General features: G+C 40.1%; 1 protein-coding gene across 2 annotated transcripts in view; it reads right to left on the bottom strand.

Annotated features, from left to right (window-relative positions):
- Window positions 1-14,011: 14,011 nt before the first annotated feature.
- Window positions 14,012-24,824, bottom strand: part of PID1 (phosphotyrosine interaction domain containing 1) — a 230,661-nt gene continuing 219,848 nt past the window's right edge. For both annotated transcript variants that reach the window (XM_044241772.1, XM_044241773.1), the window contains exon 3: window positions 14,012-16,175. In XM_044241772.1, the coding sequence (XP_044097707.1) occupies window positions 15,699-16,175 (477 nt within the window). In that variant the 3' untranslated portion in view covers window positions 14,012-15,698. The remainder of the gene's footprint in view (window positions 16,176-24,824) is intronic.

Below are 24,824 nucleotides of genomic sequence, written 5' to 3' on the forward strand. Positions count from 1 at the left end.
GAGAGTGGATTAGGAGAGGAAATAGTCTTCAACAAATGTGCCCAGAATACAGAATGAGGAAAGGGTAGTCTCTTCAACAAATGGTGTTGGCTAAACTCTATATCCACATACAAAATGATGAAATTAAACCCTTACACCCTACACAAAAACAACTCCAAGCAGATTAAAGACTTAAATGGAAGAACCGAAAATGTAAAACTCCTAGAAGAAAACATAGAGGAAGAGCTTCATAATATTGGCCTTGGCAATGATTTCATGGATACAAAACTAAAAGCACAGGCAACAAAAACAAAAATAAATAAGTAAGCGTAAGCAAACGAGCAATCAACAGTGTGAAAAGGCAACCTACAGGATGGGAAAAAAATGTGCAAACCATATATCTAAAAAGGGGTTAGTCTCCAAAATACATGAGAAACTCCTACAACTCAATGAAGGTTCTTAAAAATAGTTTCTCTAAACAGTATCTCAGATGGATGGAGGTTTCCAAGCAATTTTTTTTTTTTTTGCATTTACCACTAGCACACTTGATCCAAATATTAAGCACACATTTAATAAAGTGTTCAAAAGATTTTTGGTATTAACTTACACATCCATTTTCCTTTCCCTTATTTATTCACATATTTTTATATTTTGTATGTGATATAGATACTTTGAAACTTTTCGGAAAAAGAGTAATATGTAAATAAATATGAAAAATGAGGGACGCCTGGGTGGCTCAGTTGGTTAAGCAGCTGCCTTCAGCTCAGGTCATGATCCCAGGGTCCTGGGATCGAGTCCCACATCGGGCTCCTTGCTCGGCAGGGAGCCTGCTTCTCCCTCTGCCTCTGCCTGCCTCTTTGTCTGCCTGTGCTCGCTCACTTTCTCTCCCTCTGTCTCTGACAAATAAATAAATAAAATCTTTAAAAAAAAAAAAGAAAAAAGAAAAGAAAAATGAATTTCACTTTGTATGGACAGTTGTCTCCACACTAAGTCAGCACAAACTCTGGAACCAGACTACCTGGGCTCAAATCCTAGTCCTGCCACTTAGGACCTGTGATACTTTGGATCTGACATAAAAATTTCCTGGGTGCCATTCTCCCCATCCCTAAGCAGAAGTAAATAAGTAATAGTGTTTCCCCTAAAATTACAGTGAAGAGTAAATTAGTTATTATACAGACACAGAACTGTATCTAGCATACTATTAGTGATACACATATGCAACTTAGTATTAATGTTGAACTTCCATGTCACACTGTGAAGTACATGGCTTAGGTTTAGAAATGGTGTCCAGAGAGCCCCACAGTTTGGGAAGAGCAGAGGGTTAGTATAGAATAACAAATGATCTGCAATTCTAGGTGCTTTAGACATTCTAGAGATGGCTTATTGCTTTATCTGTGAGAAATCAAATCCTGAGGTCCCAAAGGATTAAATGGCTTACCCAGATCACCCTTCATCTAGATGGCAGGACACATCAGTGAGGGTCCACAGGCATTGAAACAGCAGACTTACCAATATAAGAAACAGGAGTCTAGACTGTGGAAAGGATGCTGGATTCCCAGACCTAACCTTGTCACTCGCCGAGGGGGTAATGTCTTTGGACTTCTCTAGGTCTCCATCTGGAGGGAAAAAGTGTCAAATCATCTTCTAAGACCTCTTACATTTCTCACAACTTATGATTCTAGTCATTACAGTTCTCTCTGGGCTCATGCCTGTAACTAAACTGGAAACATTTGCAATGTGGTAGAAACAGAGCTTCAAAAGTCAGAACAGAAGATTTAATGTTTCCTAAATCCAGGCTTTGACCCTCCTCTGTACTCCTGCCCAGTCCTTCCCATGAAGAAATCCCTTTGAAGTCATTCTGACTCTGTTGATTAAGGAATCAGTTCTTCTAATCCACCAGACTTTGATCCCCACACAACCCAGATAGTTTCAAACAGATGAAACCACTGTTCCACAATCACCAACCATGGTCTAAAGAAGCCAGCAAAGATGCTGCCCCCCAGCCAAGCCACTGATGCCTAGTGAAATGAGTGGTGAACCTCAGGGAGGTGGTCCAAGACCACAGTCCTCACTACTCTAAAGCCAAGTCGTTAATTCATTCAGAAACTATTTATGGGTCACATTTAAGTGACAGGCATTGTGATAAGCACTTAGGGAACTTATGATTTGGGGAGAATAGACAGCCATTACTCACAGAGTCACGAAAGCACAAGTACAACTAGGACAAGTGGTTGGAAGAAAATACGTACAGTGCCATGCAAATAGCATGCAGTGCAGGACTTCCGGTCACTGCTTTAAAGGTAAAGAAGTACTATCTATGTCACAGGGGACAAGTTTAGGACTGGAGGACTGAGGACAGAGAGTTAGTACTGCTCTAGATAGAGGGAACAATATATGCAAAGGCCACTGAAACTAGGTGACCAGCACACTGAGGTATAGAGCACAACAGGACTCTGAGTCAGCTAATCATGGGTTATTTTTGTTTTTGTTTTTGCTTTTAAGATTATTTATTTATTTATTTGACAGAGAGAGAGAGAGATCACAAGTAGGCAGAGAGGCAGGCGGGGGGGGGGAAGCAGACTCCCCACTCAGCAGAGAGCCTGATGTGGGGCTCGATCCCAGGACCCTGAGATCCTGACCTGAGCTGAAGGCAGAGGCTTACCCCACTGAGCCACCCAGGCGCCCCTCATCATGGGTTTATTTAAAGATAACTCTAAGAAACAGTTTTCTCAGTTATACTGATGCTCAAGCCTCTCTCTGCCCCTCTTCCTGCACTTGGTCTAGCACACAGAAATAGCTACAATGGTCTTGGTTCAATCTCTTACTTTGAAATTCATGGAGCAGTTACCAGGAATTTTCACCAAAGGCTATCCGTGATGGTTCTTTCCAAATGCTCTTGCATCTTATACTACAAAACTACTTTGATGATGCAGTTACCATCATCATTAACCTAGAATAACACAATCACACTAACATGCATTTCCACAATTTTTTTTTCCAGATGACATATTTTCCAGTTGAAATGGCTTTGTGTATTACCTGCTGTTCATGAGCATCTCAGACCTTATTGTGTCTTCTAGGAAGAATTTTCACCAGAGAAAACAACATTGCATTTATATTTCTCTTTCCAAAAATTAAAGAGTTAAAAAGCAACAGAAGTAATTCTTAAGTGAGTCATATATATATATATATAGAGAGAGAGAGAGAGAGAGAGACATAACATGTTCATTAGCATATATGAAGAAAATCTTGGAAGGAACAATAACTCCCTAATTACATCAACATGAGAAAGTTGCTCTTGACACGATGATATATCGAGATGACTACTTCCTTTCTTCTCTATTATAAACATGTTTTCTCAGATCACGAATTGAAGTTACAGGGGGAATGCCGCAAAATAAAGCCCAAGCTGTGATATCTCCCCTGGAAATAACAATCTGGTGGTGAATATCAACATCCTCTTTTAAAATTGGGAAATCAGATATAAAGTAATGAAGAGATAATACTAAAGAACAGCAGTGTATTCTCAGGCTTATTTGTATAAAAATGCTGATGGCAGATAGACATAATAGTTCTTGAAAATTGTAGGGTGTTAAAAACTGAACAATAATTATGATACAATGGCCTCCATTTTTAGTAAAGTCATGAAAATTAGTGTTATACCATTCAAGGTTCATTGGAGTAAGTGGTATGTTTGATTAAATGGGAGTGCACGAAATGACACATTTGTAATCATAAAAGAATCTGGGAAACAAAGACCCCATTGTTAAGATCCAACTATGCTCAGTACAATTTCAGTACTTTTCTTTTTCTTTTTGTGTATTCTACTTATTTGGATAGTCACACTAGACACTGCAGTCCTTGGTTCACGATGGATTCTGCATTTCCACTATCGAACTTCCCAGATGAGAAATGAAACATTTTAAGAAAGAATAAAAATGATGGTGTACATTAGAAACATATTAAGGTCAATTATTTAAAGATCACCTCTGCCATGTTATAGAAGATACCCTACATACTAAGAATAAACGGGGCAACTTGAGTCTCCATCTAGCTTTGTGGAAAGTGGGAGAAATAATTTAATCTAAGTCTCAACATTTTCATCTGAAAAAAATTTCAATGTGGTATTAAAATAAGCAAAAGATGCCCAAAGATGCTAGATCTTTCTTCTCAATCTTCTGTTCCTGCAGATTAAAGCTTTGAAGTGGGCTCCAAGATATATTTATTTTACTAAGAAGACAGGTGCTGGCCTGATAGAAGTGGATTAAGAGAGAGCCAAGTAACAAGACCATCTCTGTGACTTATCTGGAATGGGTATGCCCTGTGTCAGGCACTGAGTCAAGAGCCTCTACCACCTGAAAGGCTGGATAAGACATGCAGACTCAGGAGTCAGACTGCCTCTCCAGGATGGTGACATTTAGCAAATACCTCTCTAAACTTAACTTCTATCAACTGTAAAATAAGAAGAATAATATTTCCCTCTGCATATGCATTTTGTGAAACATACAATTAGAAAATGACAGTAAAAATCTTAAATCCAGATACATGGTAAACAATAAATGTTCATTTCTATTTTTATCTCATTTAAATCTCACATGATTCAGGCTCAAGGTTCAGATTTCAAATGTGCATGGAAGGAAAGGAGAACTGATGTTTATTTTTTTCTGGACCAGGGAAATACATTTAGAAACCAAAGCAGTGACCAAAATCATCCAGGGGGAAGTTAAGCACTTAAGTTTCATGAAAATGAGCCTCTCTGGGGAAGAACCATACCCAGGGCTCACTGAGAGCACAAGCATTGAAAGCAAGGCTCTGAAAAGTCACTAGAGGCTGGTCCAACCACAGCTCCCAGACAGAGGTACTAGGTTTTCAAAACTGAGCTGAACCTGAGAATGAGGTAATCTGATCCACTGGAAAATTTGGGGATCCAGCTTGGGAGTCCCAAAAGTCAGAGTATTGGGCTGTTGCAGGGATGGAGTGACTCAGGAATGTCCTTGGTGCATTAGGTAAATCACAAACTTTGAGATGAGCAGGTCTTGAGGTCAAATCTAGCTTTGCTTCCCACTCCCCCCAGCTTTGCTTCTTAAGTGATTATGGGATTCAGCCAACCTCCTTAAGATTTTCCAAAATCAACTCTTCATCCATAATGAGAGGATAGTAATTCTGACCACATAAGGTTCTGTGAAGATTAAATAAGTTGATGTATGTGAAGAGTCTTGTACCTCATATATGATCAAAATTATTAGTTCCTATTATTTCCGTTCCTTCAAATCTTTCTTCTCTCTTTACCATCCTTAGGCCACATCTTTGGTGGAGTCCACAGAGCAGCTAATGGACAGTGTTGAGCATGAATGAGATAACTTGTTAATCTTGCACCTAACCATCTCTCCAGAAATATATTCAGAAAGAACCTGCAAACATGCTCTCCTGAGTTCCTTTTCCTGGATACTCGGAACCTTAAAAGGAAAGGCTGGAACATATGAACTTCAAATCCCATATCTTAGTGCTTGAGTATCTTCTCCAACAACTACCAAAAAAGACTATATTATAGTGTCATTTGAATTTGCCTAAAAACAAAGAGAAACTTTTGTAATACAAAACTACAAAGTTGAGAGGAATTGCAAGGTTCATTTAGTTTTTCAGAGAAAAGGAGAAAGAAAACATATCTTGAGTTCTTTGATGGTAGCCCATTGTGGAGAAAAAGGCAATTTATAAAAAGGCAACTTGAATCATAATATCACAAAGTCTGACCTTTAAAAGAAAGAACTGAATAATCAGTCTGGAAAATAATTTTTAGGAATAAATTCTTTTTGGTTTGCTGGCCAGGCAAATTCTGGTATGGGCTTATCTTAACAGAGAGACCCTGACGCTGCTTTTGAAATGCTGGGGAATGCTGTTCTTCCGCAATGAGGCAAAGGGATCTAATTCTTCAGCATGGTACAGAGCACATGCTTGCAAGACAACGCGAGACATAACCGCAGGACAAGAACAGCAGATGTGGAAAAGCACCACACTCCTTGTGTTACTGGCAAATCCCAAATTCTGGCCTTCAAAGACTTCTTCTGTTTGTGATGTGGGGATTTGGACTGGATCATATTGAGATGCCTGGAAGACACCAATTCCCAATGAAAAGCACAAAGGGCTCCATGGGGCAATTGTGGGCATTGACTTAGACCAAGGTTGTCCCAGCCTGGAAAACTTGGCCTAAAAGTTGCCTAATGTTGTCACATACAGGAAGAGCTGTCCTGCCTGCTTCAAAATTATTTATTTATTTATTTATTTATTTAAGTTCTCAAGCTGCCTTTCCCTCACAACCTCATTGCCCTCAGCAGACAACCCAAGCTGGTGATTACCAGACAAGACATAATAATAGGAGATGCAAAAGGGCTGAGTTCAGGGAATTTCATCTCCTTGAAATGCGTATGTATTTAAGAACCATGCTAACTTTATTTCACAAGGAAATTCAACAAATTTAAACGAAAATACACTTCAAAGGACTGTCTGCTATGTCCTTGATAATCCAACCACAATCCTGGCTGGCCAAGAGAAACCAAACCCAGACAAAGAGGGCTTCCCACAGGGGCAAGAGCAGAAAAAGTGCTGAATTTGGAGTTAAACCATCAGCAGTGAAACCGCCAAGTCATGAGCTCTGAAGCACATCTCAGTGTTACACCTGCTTTATGGTTTTGGGCTGAAATATGTCCTCTACCCAAACTCATATGTTGAAGGCTTACTCCCCAGTATCTCAGAACGTGACCTTATTTGGAAATAGCGTAATTGCAGGTAAATTTAGATAAAATGAAAACCTAATCCAATATGATCAATGTCCTCATAAAGGGAGGAAATTTGGAGACAAACAGACACACAAACACACACCCAGGAGAAGGTCATGTGAACATAGAAACGGAGAGCAAGACAGTGGTGCAGAAGACAAGGAATACCAAAGATGGCCAGGAATTCATCAAAAGGCACAGAACTGATCTCCGCTCATAGCCTCAGGAGGAATGAACCTTACCAACACCTCAATCTTGGTCTCCTAGCTTCCAAAGCTGGGAGGTCACTATTGTTTAACCCATCTAGTTCATTATGAGCAACCCTAGAAAACTCATATACTCACACACCTGATGGAGTTGTAATCAGGTTCACCACTTTATTCATTAAATAAGCATTTCCACGTGTGTCTGTCCCTGAGATGGACTCTGTGGGTGCACAGAGGATCAGACCACAGTGCCCACCCTCTGAGACCCTGCAGAGACATAAGTAGCACAAGTCAGAGTGGCTATTGAGCACTCGACATGCTGTAGCCTATAAAATACATACCAAATACTGAAGACTGTATGGCAAGAATGTGAAATATCTTGGGGTGCCTGGGTGGCTCAGGGAGTTAAGCCTCTGCCTTCTGCTCAGGTCATGATCTCAGGGTCCTGGGATCGAGCCCCACATGAGGCTCTCTCTGCTCAGCAGGGAGCCTGCCTCCCCCTCCTCTCTCCGCCTACTTGTGATCTCTCTGTCAAATAAATAAAATCTTTAAAAAAAAAAAAAAAGAATGTGAAATATCTCATTCATGCATTTTATAGCAGTTATGCATTGCAATAGTAGTTTAAATATTTTGGTTAAAGTATATTATTAAAATTACTTTCTCCTCTTTCTTCAAATTTTTTTAATTTGACTGATAGAAAATTTTAAATTACACATGTGGCCAGCAGTATTGATCTATGGGACAGCATTGCTCCAGAAGCTCTCAGATCAGGGGTAAGGAAGACATAGAAGCAGTAATGGCCATATGTCAAGGTCATAGTGGTTTTTCACAAGTGTGTAGGAGCCTGGAAGAAGGAACTACATCCACAAAGAAGGGAGGATTTGACATAGGAGCAGGGCATTCCAGAGCTCACAGTCCAGCCCTTTTGTGGAATTACAAAGAACATTGTAGGCTACCCAACAGCTTCCTGTGAAGGAGTGAGAAGCGAAAATGAAAACCCCAAACTGAACATTCGTGAGATCTCAGATCTGGGCTAAGTACTTCATTTATATGCACTCATTTACTTTTCATTGCAGTTCTATCAGTCAGACACCTATTATTCTCACTTTACAGATGAGGAAACTGAGGTGCTAAATTCTTTGCCCGAGATGTTAAGTTCTTTGCCCAGAGCAACGCCGAGAAAGGTTTAAATGTGAGTCTGGAGTAACAGGTGAGAGCCAGCTTGAGAAGGACCTTGTTTATCATACCAACATATAAAATTAATGAGTGGAGGGAGGGAATGAGGACAGCCATTAGTTTCTCTTGCAGAGAATGAAGAGGCCATGGAAACTCTAAGTAAAACTCTGGCGTAATCAAATTAGAGTTTTAGAAAAATTGGAGCTCTGGCCATGAAGAATGGTGGAGCTGGAGGTTCTGTGTTCAGATAAGAAGTCATTCTCGTCCCTTGCCCAGAAATAGAAGAATAATCCAGAGAACTTCCTGTTACTATGGCTTTTGAGGGCTCTCAGGACTCCTTTGTAGACCAAAGACAGATGTCACTGGAAGTCCAAAAGTGATCTGAGGCCACAGAGCTGGTCTGACTGAAACCAAATTGTGGATGACACAGGACTCTTTCCCCCTTTCTTTAGGAACCACTGTTCTTTGACGCTTCCGGCCTTGGGAAAGGCTTGGATCAGCGGCTGAACTGAAATAGCAGAAGAAATAAATAAGACTTCTGCCTCAGAGGTTTGTCCTGGGAATGAGGGAGGGGACACATTTTACCTTCAGGTTCTGAGGTTTTCTGGCAACCCTCAAGTCACCCAGAATGAATCTTTCTTCCATTCTCAGACTGCCTAATGTGTGGGATGCCTCACTCTTTTCCTTCAAGAGTCATGGAAGAGAAATGACTCTAAAGAAACAATGATTTTGATTCTTTAAGATACAGTTTCTCATAGAATAGCACTTGGAGGGACGCCTGGGTGGCTCAGTTGGTTAAGCAGCTGCCTTCGGTTCAGGTCATGGTCCCAGGGTCCTGAGATCGAGTCCCACATCGGGCTCCTTGCTCAGCGGGGAGCCTGCTTCCCCCTCTGCCTCTGCCTGCCATTCTGTCTGCCTGTGCTCGCTCTCTCTCCCTCTCTCTCTCTGATAAATAAATAAAATCTTAAAAAAAAAAAAAAGAATAGCACTTGAAATCTGATGACTTAAAGCTCACACCTGTTGCAATTCTGAACCTAAAAGTTAGGCAACTTAAGAGGGCTCTTCTCCAAATGTGATCTCAAGAGCTATTTCGAGAAGGTCAGTGGTAGGCCTCACATGCCTTCTTTTGGTTTATGAAACATGAGGTAGAGTGAAAATAGTGAAAAGTGTCCAGTGTTTGCTATTTCATGAGTCTGAAAAAAATACATTGAGAAAAAGAATATGGGTATAATTCAGGACTGCTATTTTGGGTAGCTATTTATTTGTGAAAGAAGTTTCTACCCTGATAGAAAAATTATCTACCTTCTGGGACAATCATCATGAAAATCAAATTCTTCTTGGCTGATGGATTGCAAAAAGGTGCCTCTTCCTTGGGAAGAGCATGGGCTGGGTCCAGGGCTGCCCACGTGGTCTCTCTATCATGTCCTCTTGGGCAGGGCACGAACTCCATTCCGTGCGCAGAGACCCTGCAAGCCTCATACCCCATCCGTGCAGAGCTAACATAATGATCCCATTGTGGTGGAACACTACAAATCATAAACACATTCATGGATCTGAAAAGCAAAATGTGAAACTTTAAGTACAAACCAGGCCACTAAACATAATTGGTCATAACTGACTTGTTACATAATCTTGGTGAGTCACTGAGCTTTGTAAGGTGATCCACAATAATGTAGAGTCTTCAAAATGTAAGCAAAATAATAATAATAATAATAATAATGAGTAGCAAACAGAAAATCATTAAGCATTGATGATCAGAAAATAATTTCAATTTCAATTATTTTAACAGCAATATTTCTATGACAAACAGGAAGACTTTAGTTTTTGGAAGGAGTTATGCTAATAAGATCAAAGAATTATATTAACTGAAGGTAAAGATGTATATGATGAGTAGAAGAGGAATTTTATTACTTCCAAGGACACTAAGTCCTAGAGTTGCATTAACCATCTGTTGCTTAGTGGAGAACCCACTTTAATAAAAAAAGAATAATGGCTTGAAACCAGCACATCAAAGCCTCAATTTCAGCTGTACCAGCCTCTACTTGTGCTGAAATTACACCATGCCCAGTAAATAGTTATTGTAATATGTGGAGGCTGTTTTTCCCAAGCAGGCAAACACTTCCAATAATGTTATCCATCCTATTTATTTTGCTTATTAAAAATAAACATAAAACTTGAGCTTTTCAAGCCTAAAACCACCAACTCCTAATTAGTTTTATCTAAATTAATGAGGTTTTACTGTACTAGTTCCTAAAAGTGCAGTACTGAATTCTAGAAAAAGCTGTTGCAATTAAAATGGAGAAAGCCAACAAGAATTTGGCCAAAGACTAAAATTAAAAGTCTAATTCTATCCTAAGCCCCCCAATTAAAATCATCTTCTACCCATAATATCATAGGCCTGAAGATAATCCAATTACAAACACAGCATTTATCATTAGATTTTATTTTCTGTGTAAAATTGGAATCAGAAACAGTAGTTCACATCTGTGATCAATCTTGGTTTTGGTTGATCTCAAATTTACATTAAAAGGTGACCCAGAATGGAGTCCTTCCTTGGTCTTTCTTGCAAGTGGGTGTTTCCTTAAATGTTTCTCTTAGGCTTTGCCCCCAAAGAACAAAGAATGTTCTGAGATGGCAACGAGAACCAAATGACAGGTTTGAAATCAAGTAGGTCCTACCTAGCATCATGTTTTATTTTACAATACTCATAATAATTTTTTAAATGGCTAAAACTTGGTCTAATACATATGTTTAGATAAAGGGATGTACATTTTTTTATTAAGAAAGTAGTTGTTAAGAGACCTTATAGACATGAAAGTATTGATAATTATTGGTAATGTATTATGAAGGGCTTAAAAATACGTAATACTTCAGTAATTCCATTTTCAGATCATCTCAGTACCTTCTTAGAGTAGCTTCCAAGCTAAGCTGTTGAAAACTCAGTAGGAACTCAATAATGTTTTGAAATAAAAATCATAGTTCTCCTAAGCACAAACCATTCAGATTATTTTTAAATAACCAATTTTGGGTGCCTAAGCAAAACCTAAAATAATCTTACTAGGACATTCCAAAAGAAACATTCTCCCCAAATCTCTTTGTGAATGTCAGCTTTGGTCAAGTGTGCAAGACTATGTCTTGGGTTTGTTTAAAAATATATATATATCGTAGTTTATTTGTGAATGTCCAATATAAGATGAATTAGATTTTTCTTCCTCTTAGCAATTTGCTCTTACTCATGCTGTTGTTTTTCTTTCTAAGCTTGGGATTTATGCACCATACATAGTTCTCCTTTGGTACCTATTATCAGCTGGTACCTCTGTAAAAGCAGCAGCCAGAGTTCTTAAGTTGTGTCCCATAAAATTACTCTAAAAGCCAAATCTTGGTATCTAAAAAGAAAGTTTCTGAAGATCAATCAGAATTTGGCAATTAAGGGAAACTTCACCTTCACCCCAATTGAATTGAGGGTATATCAAGGAGATGAAAAGATATATTGTACATTTCTTGGAATGCTTAAGAAATAGTAAGCTATGATGAATTTGACTGTCATCATGTCCCATCTAGCTGAAAAATATGAACAAGAGCGATTTAGGATAATCTGAAGTGTTTGACCGTATCATCAAAGTTTGCATCAATGGATCGTGAACTAAAACGTGATCAAGGATTCAGAGCACATATGCTCTTCCTGCTCAAATCAGAGATGGTCTGGAATGGTGTCATGTAAACAATTAAATATTAAAGTTGAAAAGGATGGAAGGAAAGGGGGGGGAGTGGGAAAAGGCAAAAGAGAGGGCAAAGGAAAAATGTTTTAGAAGTACAAATTTGGGGGGGAATCAGTTATACTCATATGCTTCCTATTGTCAGAAAAATAAAAACGACTTCCCCTAATACCCATCCTCTTTGTTTCCAGCAACAGGAATAAACAGAAACAAGTGTAGGACAAGAACTCTGTGATCTATGACTAGAGATGAAATGTGACCAAAAGGTAGAAAATTCCCATCTTAATGACACACCCCAGAGTTAAACAGATACTTAGATAATAAATATACATGCATATATAAACTTACATAATCATGCAAATAAAGATAGAATTGAAAATGCAATGAATGGCTGAAGAGAAATTACAGGATTCTCTAGAATTCTGTAGCAGAAGGTCATGACTCAGAGTTTTAACACGTCCTGAGAAAAACAAAATAAACCATGCGTCTGGCTCTGTAGGGGTGGAAAAAGTATTTTGTCCGCTGACCACAGCCAATAAAATACTTAAGTAAAATCTCAAATAAAGTTATTTGCACTCAAATAAAACTTCTTGGACCTTTGTTATTAAAACTTTTCTATTGCTATCAAAAAATACTTGGAAACGAATAGCATATAAGTTTTTTATTTATAGTGGTGTAGAATGCTCATTTAAAATAAGCTAGAGGAGGGGTGCCTGAGTGGCTCAGTCAGTTAGGAGTCAGGCTCTTGGTTTCGGCTCAGGTCATGATCTCAGGGCCGTGAGACGGAACCCCCCATGAGACCCTATGCTCAGCATGGAGTCTGCTTAAGATTCTTTCCCTCTCCCTCTCCCCTTGCTCACTCTGTCTCTCTCTTTCTCAAATAAATAAATAAAATCTTAAAATAAAATAAGCTAGAAGATTTAAGGAGACTAGAAATAAAAAATCCCAGGAGGTGGATCTTGTCTAAACAGAGCAATAGCCCTGGACCAGAAGTCAGAGTGTTCGAAGTCTCCGTAAAACACATCCTAGCTGTGCAGCCTTTAGCCAACTTTTGTGACCTCTCTGAATCTGAGTTTCTTCATCTCTAAAGTAATTGCCAAACCTTCTGGGGGAACATATGAGTTAATGTACATGAAAGTGCTTTGTGACCACCAGTATGGGACATAGAGTATAAAAAGGGAGAAAACAAAGCATTAAAAAAAAAAAAAATGCAAATCTGATTCACCCCTCTGAAGGGAATTAATCCTGCCTGTCCCCAAAGACTTCATTAGCTATTTGAAAGATGTCGTTGCGTATTTATCTTTAAATTGCTTACTAATCATCTCGAGTAAAAGCTCATGGCAATATTATCAGAGTCAATTACTTAGCATGTCACACTCAGTATCCTGAAAAAAATACCAGCAAATGCTTTCTGCAATAAATAACCATATGTGCCCTTGGGATTTAACTTTTACTGAGAGGGGAAAGTGGTGTTGCTTTGAAATATATGCTGGCTGGGTCCTTCCTTTCTTTTTTTCTTTTTATTTTCTCCTCCCTCTTAGAAGCATATTCAAGGACAAGGTAGTGAAATTTAAATTGAGGAACAGTTAATGAGGGAAAATGCCATTTGAATCTGAGAAGATGGGCAGTAATTCTTAATCGAGTGTCCCTCTTCAGTGGGCTCTCATATTTTCACTTCAGGAGGCTTTGTGTTGGTTACTGAGTCCATGAAGGGCACTGCTCAAGATGCACGTGCTCCATGGCCCCCGCCTTGCTAGATTAATGGGGTCGTTCTGAGAAATCATGGTCTGCAGGAAACATTTTTAACCACTGCTGTCAGAGGGAATCACTCCATGCTTACCTTCCAGGATTTTGGCACAGGTTCTTCCAAGATGGAACATAAGAGTTTATAAATTGCGATCATTTGCAAAACGTTCAGGAAGACTCTCCTCAGAAATAAGTCCATCACACCAAAAAAACATTTCAATGGTTGACACGATACCATCTCAGTAAATTAAATATAAAATGAGCATTGGAAAATACAACAAGATTTATTTAAATACAATCAAGGAGTGGTTTATTTATGACCCAGCAGGAATGTTTTTCAGAAAGAATTCCCTCTTTACTCAACCTGATCTATTCCGTCCTTTGGGTTTTCATTACTTAAAAAAGGAAAGACATATAAAGTATGAAAGTCCTCAGCTTTATTAATGCAAACATATTTTTATTAAAGAATGAATGCATTTATGCTAAAGAATAGTTTACATGTGTTGTAGAGCAGCAAGCAATATCCAAGAGGCGATTTCTTCTCAATATGACTCCATGCTCATTCTACATGCCTTAACACTGGACCCACACACGGGGGCACACATACACACACACAAATGCATACAGGAACACACAGATACACTGACAAAAACGCTGACACCATTACTCTCTGGATTTGATGAGCTCTTATTTAAGGCTTCTGTAAGGTGTCCCAGTGCCCCTAATATTACCAGGATTAAAAACAGACTTCAATCAAGGAGCAGAATTACCTGGAAAACTAGCCATCTGCTCCTAGCCTTAAATGTATGCATTTGAACCAACACTTTCAGTTTCATTCAGTGTTGACTCTGTGTTGATGATATTAAAGATCCGTGAAAATGAGACATCTCAGACTCTCTTAGCGATATTTCTCATTAGAAACAGTGGATAAACTGGCAACTCCGCCCCTAAGATATCACCAATTGTAAGATAATGGGGTCAGATTTCCCTTTGGGACACAGTTTCTCTAGACAAACCAAGTGTATATAGCACATTCCCTATTTGAGTACAATGTTGAGTGATTGAGGCAAGCCTTCCTTTGTGATGCCCAATCAGATCTGAAGCTTGCCACGAAGGATTCATCAGACAGGACCATCAACTAAATAAGTAACCGTAAATCAGAATTGATCAAAGGACAGCCTAGGAGGAGTTTGCTCACTTGTTGATAACTCATTCCCTTTTTCCAAGGTTTCTGTGGTTGTGGTGGTTGTTTGAAACTCCTACTTTGTTTATTTCCCCTGCTTGGTTCTTTTCTTCCCTTTTTGTGTCCTGCAGTGTATGCTGAGACGCCATCCCTTAGGGACATTCACTGGGTTGGAAAGAGAAAGAGGGTGAATGAGGAGGGATGAGGAAAGCAGCTATTAGTAGTCGCAAGTATTCTAAGAAAATAGATGAAGTGAATACAATAAGAGGGTACTACTTGATATATTTACGTAAATAAAAGCATTATCTTTAACTGTGAATTAACTGCCAACTATCAGCTTGTTAGTTGTAAAGCTCAATAAAGGCTGTGCTGATTTGCTTACTTAGGAGAGAATCTGAAACATGCCAGGGGGAGGGGCTCTCAGGATATGCCTGAGGTGTTCCTTTAGCTCTGCGGCCTCCCACCTGCACCTGCACCCCCCACCCACCCACACACCCTCTCCCCATGACTAGGGATCCTACAGGTGCATCTAACATTCTTGTTGGATATCATAAGGCAGATTGGAATGGTCCATCAAATAACAGCCGCAGTGTATTTGCCTGAGAGTGATGATAACTGGCATGGGGTCTCCTACAGGGAGGCATGGGGAAATGAGGGGGGTGAGGGAAGAAGAGTCTAGAACTTTCCTCCCCATCCACACGCCCACCCTCCTCACAGTCACAGCAGCAGCAGATTTCAATGTAACGTAATTACTTTAATAATACATTTCTTTAGATTTAGAATTGCTCTTCTGAATTTAAAAAGCTTGGTCGGCCAATAGTTTGGCAGTCTTTTCTTCCCAAATTTGAATCATTGCTTATTCATCTATCATCTTGAATTCCTTGACCAATGCTGCCTTGCTGAAGCATCCTAAGTCCACTCAGCCATCATCGGATTCCAATTCCTGGGAAACTTCTTCCGATGAGCTGTTCCTGTGGATCCGACCGTCGCTCTTCATACTGTGGAAAGTCTTCTTGAAGGCCTCCATCATGGCATGGGCCAGCTTCTTGGCCTCGAGCTTGCTCTCACACTCTACAGCGTGGCAGTCCATCTGGTAGGACAGGTCGTCATTGATCTCCCTATAAACCCAGGCAAAGATGTTGGGACTCACGTTGTGGTCGGCAGTGCAGTAGGCAATGCGTGCCACCTGGAAGGTATCCATGTGGACTGTGGCTTCACCTTTGTGGTCGAGGTGATGAAGCCAAACTTGGAATGGTCGGATTTCCAGAAGGGCATTGGCTGGAAAGACATCTTCTCGGGCTAGCGTGTGCTTCTTCCAGAGCTCGATGACAGGCTTTTCTGTGCAGCCTGACAGAAACTGCATGCCTGTGGTGGGGACTTTACCCAGATAGGTAACCTGCAGAGAGATGAGAGGAAGAAAAAGGGAAAGGTCAATATTAGGCTCTTCATTCTAGTTGTTCACTTAGATGCTCTCAGTCACACTGTCACTCTGGGCAGGTAGAGAGACATCGTTCCAGCTCCCAAACAAACAAAGTTGTCATCAGAATTTCTACCTTTTCTCCCTCACAAGTGGTACTGAAATGCCTTAAGTAGCGTTGGATTTTTTAAAAACCTAATTTCTAGAGACCCATTCTCCCTCTCATCTCCTACCCCCTTTTAAAATTCAAATTAGAATAACAATATGATCTTTTTACATAATTTGACATTTCTTTAAAATCATAAAGCCATTTGAAGTTTCCTTTTAACCAAACACACGCAGAATTTAATGACAGGAGGAAGTCAAAAGGATGCCGCATCTGAAAAAAAAATTTTTTTATTAAACTTGTCTACTTACCACTTTACAATTCTCTCACAGTGTTTGATTTCACCTAAGCTTTTGCTTCTAGCAAATGCCAAGGACACAGAAACATTATGGATTAAAACACGATTGTTATCCCTTACCCCACCCCCCACTACCAGCAAGGTAATTTTTTAAATATGGCAATACTCAGTTGTTTCTCAGCCTAAACAAGCTTTAAACTGATGAGCATCTGGTTATAGTGACAATAAAAGAAAGATCGAAAGATGGGTCGACACTGGTATTCTGGCTAGCTAGACGGGCAGTATGAAATTCAGATAGCTAGATGGGCAGTATGAAATTCAGATAGCTAGACGGGCAGTATGGAAACAAAGGCAAAGAATTCCAAGTGACTCAAATAGTATCTTTTTTTTAAGATTTTATTTATTTATTTGAGAGACAGAGTACAGACATATGTGCATGAGCAAGGGGGAGGGGTAGAAAGAGACAGGGAAGCAGACTTTCTGCTGAGAGCGAGCCCTGGGCAGGGCTCAATCCCAGCCCCCTTTCCCCATCATGACCTAAGCTGAAGGCAGAGATTTAACCCACTGAGCCACCCAGGCATCCCTCAGAAAGTGTCTTTTAAAACACTTGTTTATTATCATACTAAGAAGGATTTTCATTTTTTCTCTCTTTTTTTTTTTCATTCATCAAAATTCATGGAACTGCCACCATTGGAAAACCAGCATTATGGAAATGTGTAAAACTGAAGAAATCATTTAAGAAATAACATAAGATAGCATATAATTAGGTTCAAAATCAGTGACACAGATGTAAATACTGTCAATTAGAGGAAAATGAGATCAGAAAAAAAGTCCACGGAAATGATGAGAAAGGAGATTTGGGAACAACGATTGCAATCAATGTCTGTGCTTCACAGGGCTATAAAGGTCACACACACAAAGATGCAGAACACAGAAGTTAAGTACTATTGCATTTTTTTTCATGGTCTGTTTATCTCTTAAACAAGAGTTAATTAGACATTCCCTTTAAAAAATAACTTATTTATAAAGAGGCACAGTGCTGTACATTCTAGGAATACTTACTGAGAACCTATTATACACAACGGCAAAGAGCCAGGGGAGATGAAGAATGGGAAGGGGGAAGATGGAGAGGTCCAAAATCAATAGGAAGGAGGTCATTGGTATTTGCTCACAGCACAGTCTTTGAAGCAAACAAAGTCGAGATTTATATCCTAGTTCCACAGTTCACAAGGTGGGTGGTTCTGAGCCATGCGTTAACCCTCTACCGTGATGGATACAGGCAAAGGACCCTAAGGATTCAGAGGAGGGAGAAATAGCATCCTGCTGATGGAAGGCCTCAAGGTAGAGAGTCACTAGATTTCAAGATATGGGGTCTCAAAAGCCAGGTAGGAGAAGCATGTGAAGATAGAAAGAGGAGGGAAAGGGCTTGCAGTGGGTAAAGCTCTCTTCCACACAACTTGGGCAAACAGGCCACTTAGGCCTCACCAGATAGGAGGTGGGGACAGAGGGCAGCCCTGGAGAAGAGACAGTATGTAAGATGTCACTGGATGAAAGCAGGCAGAAGGCCCTACACGCAGGCTAGGGAGTAAGGACATCCCTGCTCTGGAGGGAATGCCATAGAAGGTCTACAGTCCCAGAAGTGCCCGGATCTGAGCAAGGTTGTGAACTTGGAAGACTTGCCAGGAAGAACATATGGGAAAGTCTGGGAAGTAGCAGAATGCTCAGACAGCACAGCCAGGAGGCAAGAGGACCCAGACCGGCAGTGGAGTTCATGGAGGAGACGGGAAAAGACAGACGGAGCCTGATGGGATGACATTACAGAAGTGGGACTGACAACATGTGGTGGGAGACGGAAAGGGAGAATGACACAGACAGACAAGCAAGTGCCTCACCTCCACAAGGAGAGCCATAGGCTGGATGGCTCCTGTTCACTCCGCATTGGAGTAAATGTGCAATAAAGAGGTCTTGACTTATATATTTGCTGCAAATGTGCTTTCTGTATATGGTACTTCATGATACCTTTTACTCTTTTTTTTTAACAGCTTTATTACATTTTTATAGAGGTGAAATTCACATCCCATAAAATTAACCATCTAAAAGTGTGTGATTCAGGGGCATTTAGTAGTCAAAATGTTGTACAACTGTCAGCTCTGTCCAGTCCCAAAATGCTTTCACTGTCCCCAAGGGTGATGTCATCCCCATGAAGCTGTTACTCTCTATCGTCCCCTCCCACCAGCCCCTGTCAACCTCTAATCTGCTTTCTGTCTGTATGGATTTATTATTCTGGATTTTTGTATAATATGCAACCCTTTGTATCTGGCTTCTTTCATTGAGCGTAATGTTTTCAAGGTTCTTGCAAGAGGGACCATGTAGCAGTAGCTCATTCTTTTCTAGGACATCTTTACCTCAAGAAATTCAAAAGAAAATGGGGAAACTAACTTCAGTGCTTGAAGTAAAAGTGCATTCTTTCTTACTATCCACTGAAATTAGAAATAACCATGTTTATATTTGACAGAAACAGCCTTCAGAGGGAGGAAATGTCCTTCAATTTTCTCTAAGCTCACACACACACACACACACACACACACACACACACTTAAAAACTAAAAAATTATCCAGCCAATGCCTTCTAACATGATATAATTAAGGGATGAACTTAAAAACTTTATTAGAAGTTGTAGAAAATTCACTCCAATCAAAAGCAATTTCATAGAAGTAAATATGTGTAACTCAGAAAAATGTATTCCTTTCATAAATATTAATGATTTGAAAACTGAAGGTTTTAAGGAAATGAAGTTTTATTTTGGAAGTGTGCTTGATAGAAGGATGGGGCAGAGATGAGTAGCCCAAAGAGCTTACTAAAATAATAACAAAAGCTACTTTTACTATGTAGACATATATAAAAACAATTTTAAAGCTCTGAGATAGAACAGAGGACATAGATGTAACCTCTGGGTATTAAACTTAAGAAAGTAATCTTCATTCAGTGGCCCAGTTTCACCAAGGTTACCTAGATGGCACACTGCACATCGAGCACGAGGTTCTAAATCATCATTTTTATATATCACCACCGAATCAAGCCACGAGGATGCTGAATAAAGTAGTACCTAATATTTGCACCACACTTTAGGCAAAAGGCTATTTGTGTCTACCAGCTTCATTGACGGACCTGTGGATTCATGGATCAGGACGGAAAATGATTCCCGTTAGCCCATTTTCAGAGGTAAGAACCCTAGGTCAGGGACTGGCACCGGGACACGCACTCTGTTCTGCAAGGTGCTGGGCTTTCTGGAACATTCTGATGATTTGTGAGGAAAACGGCATGGAAAAGTCACCCTCAAAAGATACGTGTTGAATTCCTGAGCCACTTTGCTATTAGAAAAGAGCTGTTTCCATTGGAGTCCACTTACTAGACACTTATTCATTTCCCCCATCTTTTGACTATAAGAGAGATTTTAGACTTCTATGAGCACCCTAGATACAGCAGGTCCTCCCAAAGAGTGGACAGCATTCTTGCATGGGGTGCTTTCGTAAATGACACTCTCTCCCATGCCATGAGGGGCCTAAGCCTTGATTTACAACTTTATTCCTTATTGTATAATTACAGAAAGTAAGACTCAGAAACCTCTTAAAATTCCCAGGTAAAATGGAGCACAAGTAACAAAATTTTATATATACACATATATATGCATATATATGTATATGTATTTATATATATAAATACAATATAAATATTAATATATTTAATATCTATATAAAGTATAGGTTTTCTAAAACTCAAGAAAATATAGTCTACTTAAAACAAAATCAAAGAAAACAAACTGTTTCATCTCAAGAACTGAAGACTTTCGGCATCTTCCCAAGAGTATTCTGTGAAAAGAGAAGCATAAACGTGTTCTACCAATACTAATCCTAAATATTCCATTAGCTTCATCTTGCAAAGTACTACTCAGCCTGCAGAGGGTGGAGAGCTAAAAGTGGTTAAGGGGAGGACTCCTCTCCATTGTGATATGGACAGAGGCCTCCAAGCACACCAAATGTTCACTGGCCTTCCACAATTTATGTTTGCTCTCAACTTGGATTTTCCATGGAGATTACAGAGGCTGCAGTAGACAGACTGGACAGACAAGCCCTTAGTATAAGCACAGAATTAGCAAATATGCCTCTGACATGCCAGAAAATGGCTGATTGTCTAGATAAGCAGCTCCAGTCCTGCTGCTTGATAGGACCAGGATCTGCTTCCCTCGGGCCTTGGTAAGACTCTCAGCTGGGACTCCTCTGTAATTAAATGAGCTAACCCTATCCAAGCCCTTCTAGGCAGTCTCAGTAATGGAACTCTCTGGTTCCTATAGGATCTAGTCAACATAAACATGAGCTAAAGGGTCTAATCTGATGTCACTGGGTGAACCTCAGGAAGTCAATGGAACCTCTGTTTTGTTGCCTTTGTGGAGGTGATGATGTCAGAAATCCCAAGAGATAACAAAAATACAAAAAAACAATGCTAGGTTGGCATTCCTTAGAGAGACATGGAAAAAGAATTACCTGAATGGAGTTTCCCTAAAAATGGAATGTAAAATGATGACATGATGTTCCAAGCAGTTTCCCCTCCACATAACCCCTTTAAATCAGCCCTGTTATCACCCATAATGGCCTGTGTTCTGGAATCCTCACTTGGTGCACTTTCCCCTCATAAGTCAACTATCTACTACCTGCCTATGCATTTGCAAACCCTCCTGTAAGTTCTCCAAAGTCTGTCATTAACCCATGACTCTAAGTCACTGGAGACAACAACAGCAACAATTCTTCAGGCTTTAATTTAAAAAAAAAATGTTAATTTCTCTCTTTAATTTTTGATATATAGTGTAATAAAAATATACCTATGGCTCTGTTTCTCAAGGGAAAACTTAAAGTAAAATCTTAAAAAAAAATCAAAAAAAAATCAACTGTCTCAAAATTCCAAAGTTTCATTATGCTGTGCATTCAGCCATTTCCTCTACCAACATGAAGCCACAGGACCCACGTGTGTCAATAAACAGAAACCCTCCCAATACAGTGTGTTATCTCTGTAGCCTTCCACGTCAACACTGTGGTGGGGGTTTACTCTCTCCATAGAGAGATCGCTTCTTGCCACAATCTTCCTGAGGGCAGGGAGACTTTCTTTCACACCCCTCTGTGGGCACCTCCTCCCTAGAAGTAAAAACACAGGCCTCAATGTGCAAGGAGGCTTCAGGAAGTTCTGCTGCCAACATAGGTCTGGTGAAGGAGAATCTTGTTATTCCTGCCCATCTATGAAAGAGGTGAATGTTTTCTAGATGAATACGTCCCTTCTGAGCCTCATCCTTATGGGCTGCTATCTTCCAGAGCCACAGAATTGACGAGAAACCTTGAGTCACTAAACAGGTCACTAAATGCCCAAAATAATAGACAGATTTCTTTCTTTTTCTTTTTCTCTATTTTTTTTTTAAGTTGTTGCCTCCCAGAGTGTAGGAACAAAGAGACTCAGAAGAGGACAGAAAGAGTCTTCCGGGGGAGTAACAACCAGTTGGAAATAAGCAGTAAACACTAACATACTTTTCTGTGGTTGCAGGAACAGGCATTGGGCAAGAAACTTATTAAGAATGAATCATTCAGAGAGAAATAAACAAGCCGAGCAAAAAAATGAAAGTTTTTCCCCATGTGTCATTCAATGGCATACGCTGATGCCTCAGACACAGACGGTTGCAATATGTGTGAATGGGCTTTGCCCAATCCTGACAGAAAAAATTATTGGAGAATATTCACAGCGTGTGAAAACCCATAGAGGCCATGAAGCTGAGGGGCCTGCCAGAGCGTCTGCCGCATTCCAGTGCCAGTCAGGAGAGACTGGTGTCCTCAGAAGCTCTCCTTCCCACCCAGGACTTTTCCAACAGCTCATCCAGCTCTCCATTCATGAATCACCATTCTTTCTTCATCTGTGGCAAAACAAACTCTGCGTGCCTGACATGGAGCCTTCTGGCCAAATGAGCCATCACCGTCTCTTCCTTTTGATGACCAGTCAATATTTCATTCTGGCCTGAAAACCCCTTGTTTAGGACCCTGACCTGTCTCATCCTAGACCAGACAGTGGGATGGAAAAGCTAATGACAGAGGCCCCAAAATAAAGAGGTGGGACAGAGTGGATGATCACATAAGAATCCAAGCACCTGGCTTCCCGGAGATCTTGGACCTTCCAAGCTGGACAAACCCAACTGCACAACCACATGAGCCCAGCTTTGGTTCAGTTTACTGTGAGGCGGCTTCAGGATGGCACATCCAGATCAAAGATTCTCCAAGACACCTTTCTTGGGATATAAAAATCCTTGGTGTTCTTTCATTGTCTGTAGGAGACTTCCTGACCTCAGCTGACATAAAATAACATGATATGAATTCAAGAAGGAGAATACTTGACTGGGAATCCTAATAGCCTTTGGGTTACAAGGCAGAAGGTAAGAAAAAGAAGAGCCAACCCTGAGCCAAAAGCAGAGTCAGGCTCTTCTCTTCTAACATTAATTCCTGCCGCACTTTGTGGAGAACATTGAGATTCATAATCCCAGCTTGAATTGTCTCCTTCCTTGCTAGCCACAGAGAAGCAAGCAACCACTACACATTCTGAAGAGAACGGATGGATCCACATACCAAGTACCTAACAATCCCCAATGCAAAGATGGACATAATGCTAATTATGACCTTGAATCTGTATTACATGTTGTAAACCATGAAGGAGATATTAAAGAATAAATGCTGTTCACAGGAAGCCTATGAAGTCATTGAGAAAAAAAAAAGTATTGAGCTTGGGGCTTAAAAATTAAATTTTTTTTAAAATGAATTTTCTTAACGGCACATTCATTTGATAAGTATGTATCGAGCACCTATAGAGAACAGGTATATTAACAAACAGAATCAATACACTCTCTGCCCTCTTGGGTCTTACATTCCCAGTACACAGCAAAGGTTACCGGACTCAGCATGACACGGGCAAGGCTGGCCTTAGTGAGAAGCATACCCACATGCCTCTGTGAGCATTTTCAATAAATCTGGAAAACTTCTCTTAGGTTCAAAAAGGTCTTTCATATAGCACAATGGGGACAAAAAAAAAAATTCCCCATTTAGAGTCTGTTCCTTGGATTAAGCTGTGTCCCATGAAGGCTCATTATTTTTACATTCACCATGGTTTAGGAGCCTGAAACGTGGCTGTGGTAGAAGGTCAGGCAGGAGAGAAGCAGCAGGGAGAAGGGAAGGTGAGTAGGAGCTAGGAAGATATAAAGGTAGAAGACCAATGCAGACTTTGTCTCCCAAACAAAATGGCCTAGCAATTAGATCGCCATTGGTGACTTGACACTTGCCTTAGACAGAAGGGGTTCCTAGCCTCCCTTGACTTCTATGTCTTCACTCTCAGGTGTTCCAGATACATCAAACCGACTTGCCTTTATTGAATTATTAGAGTAAAATTATGCATTATTTTAGGCTACTCAGCATCTCTTCTACTTTTCTTAGATTTCTCCTTTCTTCACTTTGGAGAGCCAAATAAGTGTTCCCAGTGTTTAAACCCAAAGTATTGATAATTATATTGCAATAAATTCCTGATGATTCAAAGGTGTATCATCCACATTCTCTGTCTTCAGTGCTCAGTGGGGCTGTTCATACCTGCCTAACACCACCCCTTTGTTGCAGAGATGGTGATTCTGATAACCTGTCTTACATCATCCAGCTGGTCCCTGAAAACAAAACAAGATGTGAGACATAGTGTTTCTACCCAAGGACCAGGTTTTTCCCTCTACCCCAATCTTCCTAAATAGGATCTGGATCCTTTTCTAATTTTTTTCTTTTCATTCTTATGTCATCCATCTTCTCTCTGGCCACTTCTTCAAGTGTCCACACTAAGACCCAGTCAGGAACATGGAAGGGTGACAGACGCTCTGCCAGGCTTTGTTTAACATTCAAAAAGGAACTTGCAATCAGTTAAACTGTCCTTAACCTGAGATGTGTTTGCATAACTCAGGGACTTAAATGATGATGCTAGCTAGCATCAATAATTGAAGGAAGGAGACAAGAATGCAGACTTAATATTCAGATATCCTACTCCTAAAGAATTTTGAAATGGTGTTTAACAAAGCAAACAATCCCTATTTCAAAGAACAATTTCAAAGAGCAAATACTAAGCATGTGCTGTGTTGGCTCCAACCCTGCCCTTGTGGGTGGTGTACCA

The sequence above is a fragment of the Neovison vison genome, chromosome 3 (genome assembly GCF_020171115.1).
Source record: "Neovison vison isolate M4711 chromosome 3, ASM_NN_V1, whole genome shotgun sequence".
NCBI lineage: Eukaryota > Metazoa > Chordata > Mammalia > Carnivora > Mustelidae > Neogale > Neogale vison.